This window comes from Sebastes fasciatus, chromosome 9 (genome assembly GCF_043250625.1).
Source record: "Sebastes fasciatus isolate fSebFas1 chromosome 9, fSebFas1.pri, whole genome shotgun sequence".
NCBI lineage: Eukaryota > Metazoa > Chordata > Actinopteri > Perciformes > Sebastidae > Sebastes > Sebastes fasciatus.
The window spans coordinates 1,062,659-1,080,000 of NC_133803.1; the positions used below are offsets into that span (position 1 = coordinate 1,062,659).

Here is a 17,342-nt window from a genome sequence, read left to right on the forward strand (position 1 = left end):
TTTTACTGGTGCTTGCCTCCTGACAGACTTGAACAGTCTGACAGTGACAGCTCAGGTCCTGGTCATCGGTGCCACCAACAGGCCAGACTCCCTGGACCCCGCCCTTCGCAGAGCCGGACGCTTCGACAGAGAGATCTGCCTGGGTATCCCTGATGAAGCGGCTCGTCTCAGGTCAGCCATACACTATTATCCAGGAATGAGGCTCTACCAGGGCGTTCACGACTGCTGTGTTCACGACTGCTGCGTTCACGTAGTCATCACTGCTCCCAAAAAGTTGCCTAGTGGAGTAGTCGTGGGAGATATATCAGATATTTTTTAACCCAATAACAATGATCAGGTATTGTCAAAAAGGTCTCAAATAGAAGCAGTAACGGGTTAACTAATGTAGGCGGGACCCACCTCGGCTCTGAGAGGCTGTTTACAGATGAGCCGTGATTTAATTGGACTAAACCCAGCAGCCTGTCGGAGCAGATCATGTTTGACTGCTTCCTTGCAGGGATAGCGGGAGGCATTGCCACTGCTTTCATACTGCCCGGGACATTTTGAGAATCAAACACTTAATTTCCTGCATACTGGTGAATTTTTATGCTCCAGTTTATGGTGGAACTGTTTTTATTTCCTCTGTCACACACTCCGAATCTCCCCCCCCCCCCCCCCCACCCCCTCCTGAGTGCTGTTTTAACGCCTAGATGAACACTTCCTGGTTGGCCTACAAAAATCTGTCATCCCTGCAGCACTCTATAGCATCCCTAAATCTGTAGATTTCCTCCAACTGTTGATGTGTTTGACTTCATCAACAGTGAGCTGAGAGGATGTTTGTTATGCTGCCTGCTTTTCAGTGTTGATGTCAGCTGATAGCATGCATACTTCCTTTATTTAGTCATATAGAGTAGATTTGTACATCTTTGATATTCAGCATTTATTCATGTATATACTGTTTGTAATACACACTGTGTGACTAGGATTACACCATTTCAAGTGCTTCAAGAAAAGAATATTTTGATGTTCAAAGTTCCAGTTGGAAGTTTATTCACAGCAGAGCTGAACATGTAGAGTTTGTCCTGAGGGGACGACAGGAACGTTCATGGGGGGTACAAAACGGAAATAGTTCATCCTCTGGGGAGCATGAACGTGCTCTGGACATGTCATCGTAATCTGTCTGATCTTTATATTTCTAGTGTATACGTGGAAGATGGTGGCATTAGAGGAAAGGTCGGGGTCAGTGACATCTGAAAGATTCATCATTAGAGGAGCATAAATATCTACAGCTAATGTCCTGCTCAGACAGGTGACACGGTCTGTGCACAAAAAGTCAACTATCAAAGTGATTTTGTCAAATTATTATTATTAAACATGATTATATATTATTATACACCCGCGACAACGTACTATATATAGTGTATATATAGTGTATATACTTTATATATAGTGTATATACTCTATATATATAGTATATATACACTATATATAGTGTATATATACACTATATATAGTATATATATATAGTATATGTAATGTATATACTACATATATATAGTATATGTAATGTATATACTACATATATATAGTATATGTATATACTACATATATATAGTATATGTATATACTATATATATATAGTATATGTATATACTATATATATATATAGTATATGTATATACTATATATATATAGTATATGTATATATATATATATATACTATATATATATAGTATATACACTCACCGGCCACTTTATTAGGTACACCTTGCTAGTACCGGGTGGTCTTCTGCTGATGTAGCCCATCTGCTTCAAGGTTGGACGTGTTGTGCGTTCAGAGATGCTATTCTGCATACCTTGGTTGTAACGAGTGGTTATTTGAGTTACTGTTAGCTTTCTATAATCTCAAACCACTCTGCCTATTCTCCTCTGACCTCTGACATCAACAAGGCATTTCTGTCCACACAACTGCCACTCACTGGATATGTTCTCTTGTTCGGACCATTCTCTGTAAACCCTAGAGATGGTTGTGCGTGAAAATCCCAGTAGATCAGCAGTTTTTGAAATACTCAGACCAGCCCATCTGGCACCAACAACCATGCCACGTTCAAAGTCACTTAAATCCCCTTTCTTCCCCATTCTGATGCTCGGTTTGAACTTCAGCAAGTCGTCTTCACCACGTCTAGATGCCTAAATGCATTGAGTTGCTGCCATGTGATTGGCTGATTAGCTATTTGTGTTAACAAGCAATTGAACAGGTGTGCCTAATAAAGTGGCCGGTGAGTGTATAATGTATATATACTATATATAGTATATATATATAATGTATATATAGTATATATATACTATATATCGTGTATATATATATACAATATATAGTATATATATATATATACTATATATCGTATATATATACTATATACTATATACTATATACTATATAAGACAGGCTGAATAGTGAAAGAGAATGTGTTGTTCTTTGTCAGGATCTTGAAGACGTTGTGTCGAAAGCTGAAGCTGCCGGAGGACTTTAACTACCAGCAACTGGCCCGGCTCACCCCGGGCTACGTGGGCGCAGACCTCATGGCTCTGTGCCGCGAGGCGGCCATGAGCGCCGTAAACCGGGTTCTGCTGGAAGTAAGAGGACCGAGCCAAAGCCGGAGCTCTGCTGAAGAGCTGTTAACCAGCAGAGGTCAGACTGAGGCTGCTGAGACAGTCGGAGAAGTGCGAGAGGGCCGAGAGGTCGGAGAGCAGCACACAGCAGACATCAACCTGGTACCTCAGGAAGAGTCAGGACAGAACCACCTGCAGGTATGAGGAGCTCCAGCTACACACCTCACAGAGTCCACTCAGTATCAGACTGAACCTACTGCTCAGTCAGAACATCATGAGTGAGGCAGTTGATCAGTTAACATCCGATGATCAGTCCTGAATAAATGAGGAGTAAAGGTCCTCCTGAATATTTCAAACCTTGTTTTTGTCTATTCATAAAAACTATTGTCATTAATAGTTATACAGCAACACGCCAGTAAAGTATTCAGGTACCATGAGTGTTTGATCTCATGTCATTTATACTCATTTATACTCATTTATTTTTTTGTGTTTTTGGACAGAGACCTAGAACAGAGACCTAGAACAGAGACCTAGAACAGAGACCTAGGACAGAGACCTAGAACAGAGACCTAGGACAGAGACCTAGGACAGAGACCTAGGACAGAGACCTAGGACAGAGACCTAGGACGGAGACCTAGGACGGAGACCTAGGACGGAGAGCTAGAACGGAGACCTAGGACGGAGACCTAGGACGGAGAGCTAGAACGGAGACCTAGGACGGAGACCTAGAACAGAGACCTAGGACGGAGACCTAGGACGGAGACCTAGAACGGAGACCTAGGACGGAGACCTAGGACGGAGACCTAGGAAGGAGACCTAGAACAGAGACCTAGAACAGAGACCTAGAACAGATACATAAAACAGAGACCTAGGACAGAGACCTAGGACAGAGACCTAGGACAGAGACCTAGGACAGAGACCTAGGACAGAGACCTAGGACAGAGACCTAGGACATAGACCTAGAACAGAGACCTAGGACAGAGACCTAGAACAGATACATAAAACAGAGACCTAGGACAGAGACTTAGAACAGATACCTAAAACAGAGACATAGGACAGATACCTAAAACAGAGACATAGGACAGAGACCTATGAGAGAGAGAGGTTAGGTCCCCTTTAGTTCAGCTGTGTAGAATGGGCTATAGGAGAGGGCTGGGATTGTAATATAAAGATGAGAGTAGTGACGGGGGGGCAGTTAGTTCACCGGCAGATTAAGAGGCAGGATCAGATATGAGACATTTTGATTAAATTCTGTGATTTGATGATTTGGTTTGTGAGAGACGTGCTCTAGTGCTGTATGTTCTGAGAGGAGGTTCAACCATGGTTTTAATGAGAGGAGGTGTCTGGATTTCACACTGAGGAGAATAGTTTTCTTGGTGATAGCTAGAGCCACGAGTAGAGATGTGTTGCTTGGTGTTGTTAAGTCTGACAGTTTTATAGTGATTTGTATAAAGAGCTTGACATTACTGCCAGCATCTTCCTGAACAGACAGTTTGGCTGTTTTGAATGTTTCCTACCTCCATTTTCAGTCATTATGAATATCAACCGACAGAAACATAAACCCAGGACACGTCTAGTCCGTTTTAAAGTTTGACTCCGATAATCATGGAAGTGGAACTGGTTGCTTTGTAGTTTTTGACACTTTTCCCATAGTGCTGTCTTTGTGCTCCACCTGACAGAAACTCAACAATCCACGTCGTGTTCATTTAGCAGGTTTCTTACTGATGGATTTAATCAGTGTTGTGTAACTTTAGAAGCTTCTCTCCAGGACGGTCCTGAACTGCCTGTGGCAGGACTTTACAATCATTTAAAGGTTCAATCTTCTTTTGATCATATAATTAAAATTCAGAAGATGAGTGAAAATAATAATAGAAAACTCATAAAAACATCTGGTTATTGATTATAATATTAGAATATAGAAACGTTACTTACTAGATATGTTGTAATCATACAGTATATTGTGATTAAAGACTATCTGCAGTGCAAACACTGTAGTTTAACGGCGTATTGATTTTCCTCTGGAGCATCTGGAAGCAGATCATCTGTATTTGATGCAGAATGAACTTGTTCTGAGCCGCGCTGAGATCAGTGTCCTACTGCAGCTAGAAAACCAACTATTATTACAACAGAAAATCTGTGTGAGAATCAGTCTATGAAAATAAATGAAAACCAAAAAGATATAGTTTCGGGTTTCAAGCCAACACAAACCGGGTCGAGACCTTTGACACTTTCCAACACCTGCAGTAAATAGAACCACCAGGTTTTATGACCATCATTTAGGACTGAATGTGTTGCGTCTGTAGCGCCCCCTAGTGGTCGACTTGAATGAAACTTTCAGGGGATGTTTCAGGTCCTCTAGTGATGACGGGCCCAACGGTTGTGGAGTTAGGTCTATTGATGTGCTGAGCCACGCCCTTTTGAAATTCATTGGTGAATATCTTCAAAACTCAGTGAGATATCAACAAGCTTTTGATAACTTTTGATGAGCTTAGTCCAAAAATGATCCACAGAAAACCTGGTAGCAATCGGACCTACGGTTTAGGAGGAGAGGTCGTGAGATGAATTATTATGGGATTTTTGCCCAATGATGTCAAAAACGTTCTGCCTACTGCAGCTTTAAGGAGGTGTGTGAGTCTCTTAATAAACTAATGTTAGTACCTTAGAGAGTTAGTTAGAGAGAGAACAGTTTCCAGATCTTTGTTGCGAATCTTTGTGGGGGGGCCTTTATAGTTCCATTGGCTTGTGTTTGCTGCCTTCCTGTGTTCTTCTGAGTGGTGTTGTGTATTATGTGTCCAGCAGGGGGAGCTGTGGCACCTGCTGCATTTACTGAAGGACACGGAGATGCTGTCGGAGGAGGAGCTGGCCGGCCTGTCCATCCTCATGTCAGACTTCCAGGCCTCTCTGGCCAGCGTCCAGCCCTCAGCCAAGAGGGAGGGCTTTGCCACCGTGCCCGATGTCAGCTGGGAGGACGTGGGAGCCCTGCAGGACATCAGAGAGGAACTCACCATGGCCATACTGGTAAATCCACCAGGCATGATCCAGATGTATGGATTAAACTCCCTGAGACGAGCCTGCTCATTTTCATATCTGTTGTCCTACCCTAACCCTAACCTGAAGTCATACTGTAGGTGTGGAGGGAGTCTGATCATCTCCATCTTTTTATCTTGTTAACTCTGGAGTCACTGTGTATCTGGTATGACTTGTCCTTTGTCACATACAGTATTAGACTCAGCTGATCCCTGCTGAGACCTTTGAGTCCTGCAGGGATGGAGAGAGTGCTCCCTCCTGTCTGGTTATAGAAATCACTGTGACATCATCCACAGCTACAAGATGAGCAGACTGGGTTGTGTGGAGTACAGTGGTGGACCGGCCCTGGTGTGATCTGTGTGTGATCTGTGTGTGATCTGTGTGTGATCTGTGTGACCTGTGTTTGATCTGTGTGATCTGTGTGATCTGTGAGATCTGTGTGTGTGATCTGTGTGATCAGTGTTATCTGTGTGATCTGCTCTGATCTGTTTGATCTCTGTTTGATCTCTGTGTGATCTCTGTGTGATCTGCTCTGATCGGTGTCTGATCTGTGTGATCTGTGTGTGTGATCTGCTCTGATCTGTTTGATCTGTGTGTGATCTGCTCTGATCGGTGTGATCTGCTCTGACCTGTGTGATCTGTGTGATCTGCTCTGATCTGTGTGATATGTGTCTGATCTGTGTGATCTGTGTTATCTGTGTGATCTGCTCTGATCTGCTGATCTCTGTGTGATCTGTGTGTGATCTGCTATGATCTGTGTGTGATCTGTGTGATCCGCTCTGATCTGTGTGATCTGTGTGTGATCTGCTCTGATCTGTGTGATCTGTGTCTGATCTGTGTGTGATCTGTGTTATCTGTGTTATGTGTTATCTGTGTGATCTGCTCTGATCTGTGTGATCTGCTCTGATCTGCTCTGACCTGTGTGATCTGTGTCTCCTGCAGGCTCCGGTGCGTTCTCCAGAACAGTTCAGAGCTCTGGGGCTCAGTGCTCCCTCTGGGGTGCTGCTGGCTGGACCTCCAGGATGTGGAAAAACACTGCTGGCCAAGGTCCCCCCCCACCCCACCCCCACACCAACACAACCACACCTATTGGCACTAATATATCTGTGAACATTTACAATGTTTAACAATGTCTAGTATTCTATGATTGTCTATCAGCTTACGACACATTTCACACATTTATTAATAATAATTATTTGGCTCATTGATATTTATATTATTATAGAGTATGTTTTTAATCCATAGAGCTGAGGCCTGTATATTCAGTGTGTCAGAGTCAGTGCTAGAAATGGTCTGAAATCTTTCTGCACATGAATAAAGATAGAAAACAATGACATCCTCATCTTTATCATCCTATTGAAATGTGTAATAGCAAAGAAAATAATTTGAATAATCGTCTGTATAAAAATCAAGATTATTGTATTATTATAACAAATATCTTTTGAGCATAATAGTAATCATCATCACCAATCTCAACCTACCAATAATAATCTATATAATGATATCAATCAACATATAATAATTATTGTCTTCTAGACCAGTGGTTCTCAAACTTCTTACACCACGTACCACCTCAGAAAATATTGACTCTCCAAGAACCACCATGACCAGGGGTGGGTAATTATTTTTCCTGGGGGGCCACATGAGAAGTCCAGATTGTTGCCGGGGGCCAAACAAATTCTGTCAGAAGTAACCTCTATTGTATCACTACATTAATTTATAGAAAACATACAGCACACTTATTTTTCAGCATTTAATGACTGAAAATCACTCCAAACAGCAGATTATTAAGAATATGACATTATATGCAGGAGTTTATGAACTGTACAGGACTGACTGTTTTGGGTAGTAAAGAATCTTATATTGATGTGAAAACATCTCCTTCAAACAACTGGATTTATTCAAGTTTCTCGCCAAAAACTACATTTTACAAGATTACATTTGAACTCATCATGATAACGTTGTAATTTACCTTCACCCAATAGTCATTTTTCCTGAGCAGACAGTGAACGTCTCATAATATTAACTCAGTGTCACCTCCGTTAACGTTTGTATCTCCGGTATTTATCCAGTCAGGACTGTGCAGCTAACGTTACTAACTCTCCTCCTGCTGATTTCAACACAGATTTGTTGTTCAGTGTCGCTTTATCAGGTCAAAATAGGGTGCACCCCCTCAGGTTTAGTAGCGCCACGCTGTTGAGCACTTTTTTTTTCTCTCCGCCGTGTCTCTGGTCCAAAACAAACTGAAACATGACATAGCATGCATATGCGTCATAGTGCAGTGTAACTGTGGGAAAGCTTCAATAAGAGGAATCGATAGTCAGAGATTCCTCCGCGTACCACTAGAGAGAGCACGCGGACCACCAGTGGTACGTGGACCATAGTTTGAGAACCACTGATCTAGATGCAATACTGCTAATAGTATTTTGTTTATTAATAATAATAATAATAATATTCCCATCCTAATCCTCATCATACCAATCTGTCTTTATAGCATTCATAACCATAATAATGGTTATGATAATGACATCCCTTCAACATAACAACAGCAACAACAATGATAGTAGTAGTAGTAATAATAATAATAATGATAATGATAATGTATCAGCATCAAGCTAAACAACAAGGGGAAGCAGAATTGGAGGGGGGTCTTGATTAGAATTTCACAGCGTTGCAGAGAAAGAAGAAGTATGTGTCAGCTGTGTCATGTGACCGGTGTCCTGTCACTCTCACATTCTGCTGCTCTTAAACAACGAAGCCTAGATGTCCAGAGGGACAGTCTCACTGTGTGTCTCACTGTGTGTCTCTGTTTGTCTCCTGACAGGCTGTGGCCAATGAATCAGGCCTCAACTTCATCTCTGTCAAAGGTCCAGAGCTGCTCAACATGGTGAGTCAGCGGCTCACAGTCCAGCCAACAGAGAGAGGCTCATTCACGTTGTTCTGCTAGCATCACACCAGCTGATGTTTCTCTACATCTGGATGATTCTGCTCCCTTTTTCCAGCCTGTTTGTAGCAGTTTGTGTCGTTCTGTTCACACCATCACACTAAAACTAGAGGTGTAACGATACGTTTTTACAACGATACGATTTCCATGGTTCCGATACCGTTCAAGGACGATATCTGGCTCATCTAGAGCGATACGATCCGATACGATTCAATGATTTGAAATGGATACAGTAACTTTTTTTGCCAAAGATTCAGTCAGTGTGACTGAAATAAATATGTGATACTGGACAGAGCAGGTCAGGATTCTTCAAAGTTTTTCTTGTGACGGAATCAGGGATAAATTAATTATGGATATAAACAAGTAAACAACGATTAATGGCAAATACATACAGCTTTTATTAGAAAATAATAAAAAGTGCAACTGCAGGACCTGCTGCTTCAGTTCTCCAGATACAAGGCAGTGCAATATTTAACACTACATATAATAAACCAACTTCTATTCAGTATAGTATTCTAGTGATCAACAGCTTGGGACAGAATCATTCCTCTGCAAACGCTGTTTAAATAATCTGCTGATAGTAATCCAGTAGTCCACCTACAGGGTTCATTTGGGCTCTTTTCATACATGAAAACATCTGGAGAAACATCTGGAGGAAAATGTTAAAACTACGTCAGACTGCCGTTAGCCGAGTTTCTGTTTTGTTTTTTACTTTACTCCCGTCGTGATAATTCACCTCGTGGACCGTCTGCTCTCCGGCTGGATATGTGAGGCTGATGCTGCGTGCACGTAGATATCATGACGGGGAAAGGAAAGGAATTTTCTCTGAATGAAACAACGTCAGCGCACGGGGAAAGCTCCGGTGGGTGAAGCCGCCCTCGCCAAGTGATCGATAGCACCTGAAACTCTGCCGACCGGCTCCTCTGCACCACAGCGCCGGCAGCTCATGCAGACCGACGCCCCTCTCCCTCCACGCCGCTACCGGCTAAGAGAGCGAGGAGTCCAGTGCGCCATTCGTCCGCATGCACGCCATTGATGCGTGCTCGCGCTGCAGAGGGCAGAGCTGGCAAGCTGGCAAGCTGCCGCATGTCTGGAGAGTGAACCGGAGTAACGTTTAACATTTCTTTACTGATAAAAGTGCTAAAAACACTTTGATATAACGTTTGTCGTCCTTAAATACAACGTGCAAATCCATAGTATCCATACAATGGATTTTATATCCATATACGTCTCCCGTAAAGGACAACTTGCCGAGTACCTATTGATGTAGTTGGATCGTAGGAATATAAATGGATACATGAATGTTGTAGATGAATCGTTACACCCCTACTAAATATTGTTGAAGATGTTGGAGCAATAAGTCCTCCTGTTGTCCTCCACCACGCCGTGAGTCCCAGAGGGCTGATGGTGACATCATCTGCTGGCTCTAACAGCTGTATCTGTGTGTGTGTCTGCAGTATGTGGGAGAGAGCGAGCGGGCTGTCAGACAGGTCTTCCAGAGAGGACGTAACTCGGCACCTTGTGTCATCTTCTTTGACGAGATTGATGCTCTGTGTCCTCGCCGCTCAGGCCATGAGGTGAGTGAAACAAAAAAGCTCTTGAAGACATGTTGAATATGTATTTATCGAGGTGAGTCATGTTACATTGCTATCAAACCTACATCATCTTCATCATCTTTATTATTTATCATTGTTCTCAAAACAAAAGAGTGAAGAGTGTTTAAATGCTACATCACATATTTACTCTATATGTTTTGTAGGGATGTAAACATATGGCTAAACTCTGACTGGATTCTTCTCATTCTCCTACACTATGAACAGCAGAATGATGTTGCCATATGTGTTACTGGAAACTGAGACTGAATATGTTCTGAAGCTAGAGAAGGTCATTTTAGATCATGTTTCCTATAAGAGCATCTCCATGTCCATCCAGCTGCTGTTACCAGTGACTCTGTGCCGTGACGTGCACGTGTATGAACAGTGTTTGTGTGTGTTCAGTCAGGAGCCAGCATGCGGGTGGTCAACCAGCTGCTCACGGAGATGGACGGCTTAGAGAGTCGACGGCAGGTCTTCATCATGGCTGCGACCAACAGACCAGGTACGGATCCAGTCAGACCTGAACCCTTGCTGAAGTCTGGACCAGGCTGAGAGGGTCCAGCTTCTCGTCTCATCACAACAGGAGCACGGCTGGAAGAACGGCCGTAGTGGAAATTAACTAAATGTTGATGTACTTGTATTGAGTATTTCCATTTTATAGTAAAAAAAAAAACATACAAGCTTTTAAAATACGAGACAGTGTTAAAGGTTAAATCAGTGGCTCCAAACCTCTGTGGCTACTGACCTTGTTGGTCCCTCTAGAAAGACGTCAAATTCCCAAAAAAACAAACCGCTTGTTCTTCCTTCATCTCTCAGTAATCATCTCACCTCTCTACTGATCTGTATCTGTATCTCGGTACCCTGGGGACGGGCCTGACAGCCAGGTTGGGAACCAAGTTCAAGTTCTTTATTGTCATGTGCTCAACTGTTACAGAGCAGCAGTCATTGAACATGTCAGATCTCAGGCTCCCTCCAACAATGCTCATTAAACATGCAAGTAAAAAAAGAGGATCTAAGACATTAACTAGTGCAAGGTAAAGTTAAAATATAGGGATACAATATAACCCTAAATGTGTGGTAGACAGGTGTTCACCAGTTGCAAATAAATGAAGTGAATGTAAAGAGGAATGTAGTAAATGTATATACTGTACGTATGAGACGTGATACTGCAGATGCTGCAGATGCTGCGGTAGCGTCTGGCGGACGGCAGCAGGCAGAGCAGTCTGTGGCTGGGGGGTGGTTGGGCTCTCTAATAATGCTGGCAGCCTTCTTCCTCCACCGCTGGGTGTAGAGCTCCTCCATGGAGGGCAGCTCCATCCTGGTGATGTGCTGAGCAGCTTCCAACCACCCTCTGTAGAGCCCTACGGTCGAGGGGCGGTGCTACCGCCGTACCGGCTGGTGATGCAGCCAGTCAGGAGACTCTGGATGGTCCACCTGTAGAAGTTGCAGAGTATCCTGGAGTCCATGTTGAAGCTCCTCAGCCTGCCTGTCTAGGTGATGGTGTCTGTGTGGTGAGTCCAGGTCAGGTCCTCACTGAAGCTGCTGACTCTGTCCACCGTAGTCCTGCTGATGGAGACGAAGGCGTGTCCTTCTCACCGTCTCTTCCTGTAGTCCACAGTCAGAGAGGGAGGCCGTCGTCCGTCTCGTCGCCGCCGGCGATCGGGCCGATGAATGTGGTGTTGGAGCTGTGGGTGGTGCAGTCGTGTGAACAGGGAGTAGAGGAGAGGGCTCCAGTGGGTCCAGTCCCAGGTCTCTTGGAGGGCACCATGGTGTTGAATACTGAACTATAGTCATGATGTGTTCCTGTGGTCCAGGTGGGAGAGGGCAGTGTGGAGGGTTGGGGGGGTGATGGCGTCAGTCGTCAGGCAGGGAGGAGGTGTTGATGATGATGATGATGATGATGATGATGATGATGATGATGATGGAGATGATGATGGAGATGAAGAGTGTTACTGGGCACTACTCATTCAGGCAGAGGGCTCTGAGCAACTACCGCTCTGTAGCAGTGACATTATTCAGTTTTACTTTGAACACATTATGCTGAAGATCAATCTGTACTTTTATGTAAGTAGAATTTTAAATGCAGGACTTTTAATTGTAATTGAGTATTTTTCTGTTGTATTGGTACTCTTAATATAAATGACATTTATAGTATAAGATCTAAATACTTCTTTCACCACTACCTTTCAGTCTGTAACACATTCAATTCCTTATTTATTGTTATTCTAAACACTAACTGACCGTCACTGTCTCGCCTCTCACCAGATATCATCGACCGGGCCGTACTGAGGCCAGGTCGTCTAGATAAAACCTTGTATGTGGGTCTGCCACCTCCAGCAGACCGCCACGCCATCCTGCTCACCATAACTAAGGTACATGTTCACCCTTTGGTTACTACAGTAGGTGGATAACCCATAATGACCCATAATGTTATCTCATGGAGCTAGAAGGAAATACAGGAGAGATGGTTATTCCAATCACATTGTGTGTGTGTGTGTGTCCGGTACTTTCAGTACTTCTTCCATAACCTACTTGGATTTCTTTCCAGTATTGTGGAAGTAATAGACGATCCCAGAACACATGATAGAGGTTACACAGGAAGCGTCCTTCCCTTCAGATCTCTCTTTGAAGAACCGTATTCTTCTCTCAGGATGGAGCACGTTGTTGTTTATATACTTTTTGTTTCAACTTCTCCGACTTCTCCTTTTATATGTGTTGTTTTTTACCCTTTTAACTTTTGTAACTCATTGTACAACTTTGAGCTATTTCATTGAGCTGGATGTGATTTTACCCCAGTAAGAAAACCTTCAGAAGTCAGCGTGATGTCTCAGAACCTAAAGTAGTCCTGCTCTGTTAGTTCATGCTGTGTTTCAGATCCTCTCCAGTAAAGAACCCAGGATATTTTACCAGACCATTTCAGCCCATCTTTAAACCTAGATCCATCTTGTTGGGAATAAAATCTGAATCATAAACTTGACCATCTATTCAATTTGTAAAGTTCCTTCGACCAGTTTTCTTTTGGTCTTATATAGAAATAAGTCTATCCTTGGATCAGCCTCCTCTTCTAGACTGTCTCTATCACAGCCTGCAGTGGAACGACGCACCGTGTTTGGCGCTACATTTCTCTCCACGTTGTTGTGATGGTCACAGATGCTGACTAAAGGTTTCAACTGTGTCTGCTGGAAATAGTTTAGTAATATGTGGAAGGGAAAGACCTCCTTTAAGTGTTGGACCTGATCCCATAGCTAGATATCTGACCATCAGCATCAAGTGTGTTCCACAGTCATCTCTAATGTGTTCATGAGACACTTGACCAGAGCAGGTCTTTTGATCCACATACGTCACACAGTGGTCAGTTCTGGAACAGACCTGTTAGATAGACATAGTTTATTTGTTTTGTTTATTATTCAGTTGTGAAGGGGCTAGGCTAGCAGTTTCCCCCTGCTTCCAGTCTTTGTGCTAAGCTAGGCTAGCAGTTTCCCCCTGCTTCCAGTCTTTGTGCTAAGCTAGGCTAGCAGTTTCCCCCTGCTTCCAGTCTTTGTGCTAAGCTAGGCTAGCAGTTTCCTCCTGCTTCCAGTCTTTGTGCTAAGCTAGGCTAGCAGTTTCCTCCTGCTTCCAGTCTTTGTGCTAAGCTAGGCTAGCAGTTTCCCCCTGCTTCCAGTCTTTGTGCTAAGCTAGGCTAACAGTTTCCCCCTGCTTCGTCTTTGTGCTAAGCTAGGCTAACAGTTTCCCCCTGCTTCCAGTCTTTGTGCTAAGCTAGGCTAACAGTTTCCCCCTGCTTCCAGTCTTTTTGCTAAGCTAGGCTAACAGTTTCCCCCTGCTTCCAGTCTTTTTGCTAAGCTAGGCTAACAGTTTCCCCCTGCTTCCTGTCTTTGTGCTAAGCTAGGCTAACAGTTTCCCCCTGCTTCCAGTCTTTGTGCTAAGCTAGGCTAGCAGTTCCCCCCTGCTTCCAGTCGTTGTGCTAAGCTAGGCTAACTAAGCTGTTGATCTTCTGTAGGGAGGGACCAGACCTCAGCTGGAGCAGGATGTCTCTCTTGAAGAGATCGCCTTGGATGAGCGCTGTGATTGCTTCAGGTGAGTCCCAGCTGGGCACAGCAGGTGTCCTCCAACATGTCCATACTATTTCTCCTGCTGTTGGTCTGAAAGGTGAACTGGTTTTTATCAGTGATTGAGGTGGACATGTGTGTGTGTGTGTGTGTGTGTTTGTTTGATCCAGTGGAGCTGACCTGACTGCGTTGGTGAGGGAAGCATCTGTTAATGCCCTGAGGGCCTACCTGCAGTCCCAGCCCCCCCCAGCTTCTTCTCATGGTAACCTGACTCCTACCTCTGCATACCTGTACACCAGTGGTGTCAAACTCATTTTAGCTCAGGGGCCACGTGGAGAAAAATCTATTCTCAAGTGGGCCGGACCGGTAAAATCATGGCATAATAACTTAAAAATAACGACAACTTCAGATTGTTTTCTTTGTTTTACTTTGGTCCAAAATAGTACAAGCACATTCTGAAAATGTACACATCACAAATAATCCTCTTGACAAAACACTTCAAGTTAGTTGAAAATTCTGAGGAAAAAATTGGTGCAATTTCAAGAACACAATGCCTCAGTGATTGGAACTTAAACTTCGTCTCAGTGTATCTACAAAGCCATTCAACTTTAAGTCACAGCCTATCTGGGATTGAACAAAATACGAAATAAATAATAAATAAATAAAACAACTCTTCTAGGTATCAAATACCTCATTTGTCATTTCCACATATTAATCCTGTGCTAACTCAACAAACCATACAAACTGAGGTAGAAACTATTCAAGAGGGTTGAGTTACTCCCTGCCTTGTAGGCTAAACTATTTATTGATAGAAAAATAAAAGCTGTGCAATGCATGAACAATTTCAACAAACCAAACTTATGAATTGAAGTGACTGACATTATTACAGTAAATCACACACTGTTCACTTTCTTTAAATTTCCACAGAAGACAATCATTTTCACAGAACTATATCAGGGTGCAGTGTCTCATGCAGCATTTTAAGTGGGATTACCCATTGTTTATTTCACTCCTGAAACCTGGCATCTTTTAGCTTTCACAAGTGCATCAATATCAGGCGTCACATCTTGAGTGGCAGCCAATTTCAGGATGTTATTCAAGTGCTTGTTCGTGAGCCTTGAGCGCAGATCTGTTTTATTGATGCTCATTACAGAGAAAACTTGCTCACAAAGATATGTGGTTCCAAACATGCGCAACACTTTTGCAGCAATGGCTGTCAAGTTGGGGTAACGTGGCAAGAGATACTGATAAAATGTGTCCAAGCCAGCTGCGGCAAATTTGCCCTTCAAATCTGAGTCACACTGCAAGTCTATTATTTCAAGTTGGATGTTGACGGGCAGATCAGAGGCATTCGCGGTGAATGGCGAGCAAAAAACTTTTAAGTCTTTCTCCAGTTCACCAAAAATCTGAAAACGTTGCTCAAACTCCCGCAATAGTCCCGTTATTTTATCTTTGAACCGCTTCATGTCTGCGGCATGTTGGGTCGCGCACACATCTTTCAGACAAGGAAAGTGAGCTGCATCACCACCTGCGAGTTGCGTCTCCCACAATGACAGCTTCAACTTGAACGCACATATGCTGTCATAATACTGCGTGACAACTTTGTTGCGCCCTTGCAGCATTTTGTTCAAGTTATTCAAGTGCTCTGTAACATCCACCATAAATGCAAGGTCCTGCATCCATTCTGTGGACTGAAATTCTAACACTGGTTTGCCCTTTTTTTCCATTAACTGTTCAATTTCCTCTCGTAATTCAAAGAAACGCCTCAGCACAGCACCTCGGCTTAACCATCTTACCTCGGTGTGGTATGGCAGCCCATAGTTGTGGTCTTTCTCTCTGAGAAGGCTGTCAAACTTACTTAATACAGCAATTAAAAAAATAATGAAGCCAAGAACCAGGTGTGGACGGGCCTCTGGATCGGATGAAATTAACAGTTTGGACGACCACCTTCATGACGTTATCCATCTTTAATGACTTGCAACCCAAAGCCTCCTGATGCAAAATACAGTGAAAAGTCCAAAAATCACGTTCTCCATTTGCAGTCTGCACTTTCTCTCTGAACTTTGTCACAACACCTGCTTTTTTCCCGATCATTGAGGGCGCACCATCTGTAGCCAGGCTGACAGCGCGGGACCAGTCCACTCCGACCCTGTCCAGGGCGCCGACGAGTGCGGTGAAAATATCAGCTGCTGTTGTGGTATCCGTCATTGGCACCAACTCCACGAACTCCTCGGTGACGGTCAAAGTGTCATCAACTCCGCGGATGAATATGGCTAGTTGCGCAACATCTGTAATGTCAGTGCTTTCGTCAATTGCAACTGAAAACGCAATAAATTACTTTACTTTGCGCTTCAATTGGCTGTCCAAATCCGCCGAAAGATCAGAAATCCTGTCTGCAACTGTGTTTCTTGTCAGGCTGATATTTGAAAAAGCCTGGCGCTTTTCAGGGCACACAATCTCCGCAGCCTTCAGCATGCATGTTTTCACAAATTCCCCCTCACTAAATGGCTTTGAAGCCACTGCAATTTCATTAGCAATAAGGTAGCTGGCTTTCACTGCAGCGTCACTGATTTCTCGGCTATGAGTAAACACAGACTGCTGTTTCTTCAGACCCGCCAACAATTCATTCACCTTCTCTCTTCTCTGTTGTCCTTGAAAGTTGTTGTATTTGTCGGCATGAAGAGTCTCATAGTGGCGACGAACGTTATATTCTTTCAGCACTGAAACTTGCTGTAAACACAACAAACACACAGCTTTCCCATTCACTTCCGTGAATAAATAGGAGGATGACCATTTTTCTTGGAACAGTCTGCACTCTGCGTCATTTTGGGGCAATGAGGGTGCCAAAGCACGTAATGTTCAAATCGGGCAGGCAGAATGACAAGCTAGCTCCGGACTAGCTGTAGCCTACTTGCTTAGCCCCGGTATAAACAGTTTGCTTGCTTAACAGAATTGGGATAAAATTGATTATTTCAAGAAAAGTAATAGAGTTTTTTAATTCATTTAGATTCATTTTATGGGGGACAACAAACAACATTTCCCCCAGAATTGCTATTGCGACATCCAGTGGACACATTTAGAACAGCAGTTTCTTTCATTGAAAAATTGCAGCTCCTTTTTATGCTTTGCAAAATCATC

The 17,342-nt window shown here is 43.4% G+C and overlaps 1 protein-coding gene across 6 annotated transcripts in view; it reads left to right on the forward strand.

The window, feature by feature from the left end:
* The window catches only part of nvl (nuclear VCP like), a 46,692-nt gene that overhangs the window by 26,107 nt on the left and 3,243 nt on the right, over positions 1-17,342 (forward strand). For 4 of the 6 annotated variants that reach the window (XM_074645462.1, XM_074645467.1, XM_074645461.1 and 1 more), the window contains 10 exons: positions 27-171; positions 2,466-2,790; positions 5,389-5,610; positions 6,562-6,666; positions 8,444-8,506; positions 10,021-10,140; positions 10,561-10,660; positions 12,424-12,530; positions 14,156-14,232; positions 14,375-14,466. In XM_074645462.1, the coding sequence (XP_074501563.1) occupies positions 27-171; positions 2,466-2,790; positions 5,389-5,610; positions 6,562-6,666; positions 8,444-8,506; positions 10,021-10,140; positions 10,561-10,660; positions 12,424-12,530; positions 14,156-14,232; positions 14,375-14,466 (1,356 nt within the window). The remainder of the gene's footprint in view (positions 1-26; positions 172-2,465; positions 2,791-5,388; positions 5,611-6,561; positions 6,667-8,443; positions 8,507-10,020; positions 10,141-10,560; positions 10,661-12,423; positions 12,531-14,155; positions 14,233-14,374; positions 14,467-17,342) is intronic. The other 2 variants (XM_074645465.1, XM_074645464.1) reach the window with 1 other exon arrangement.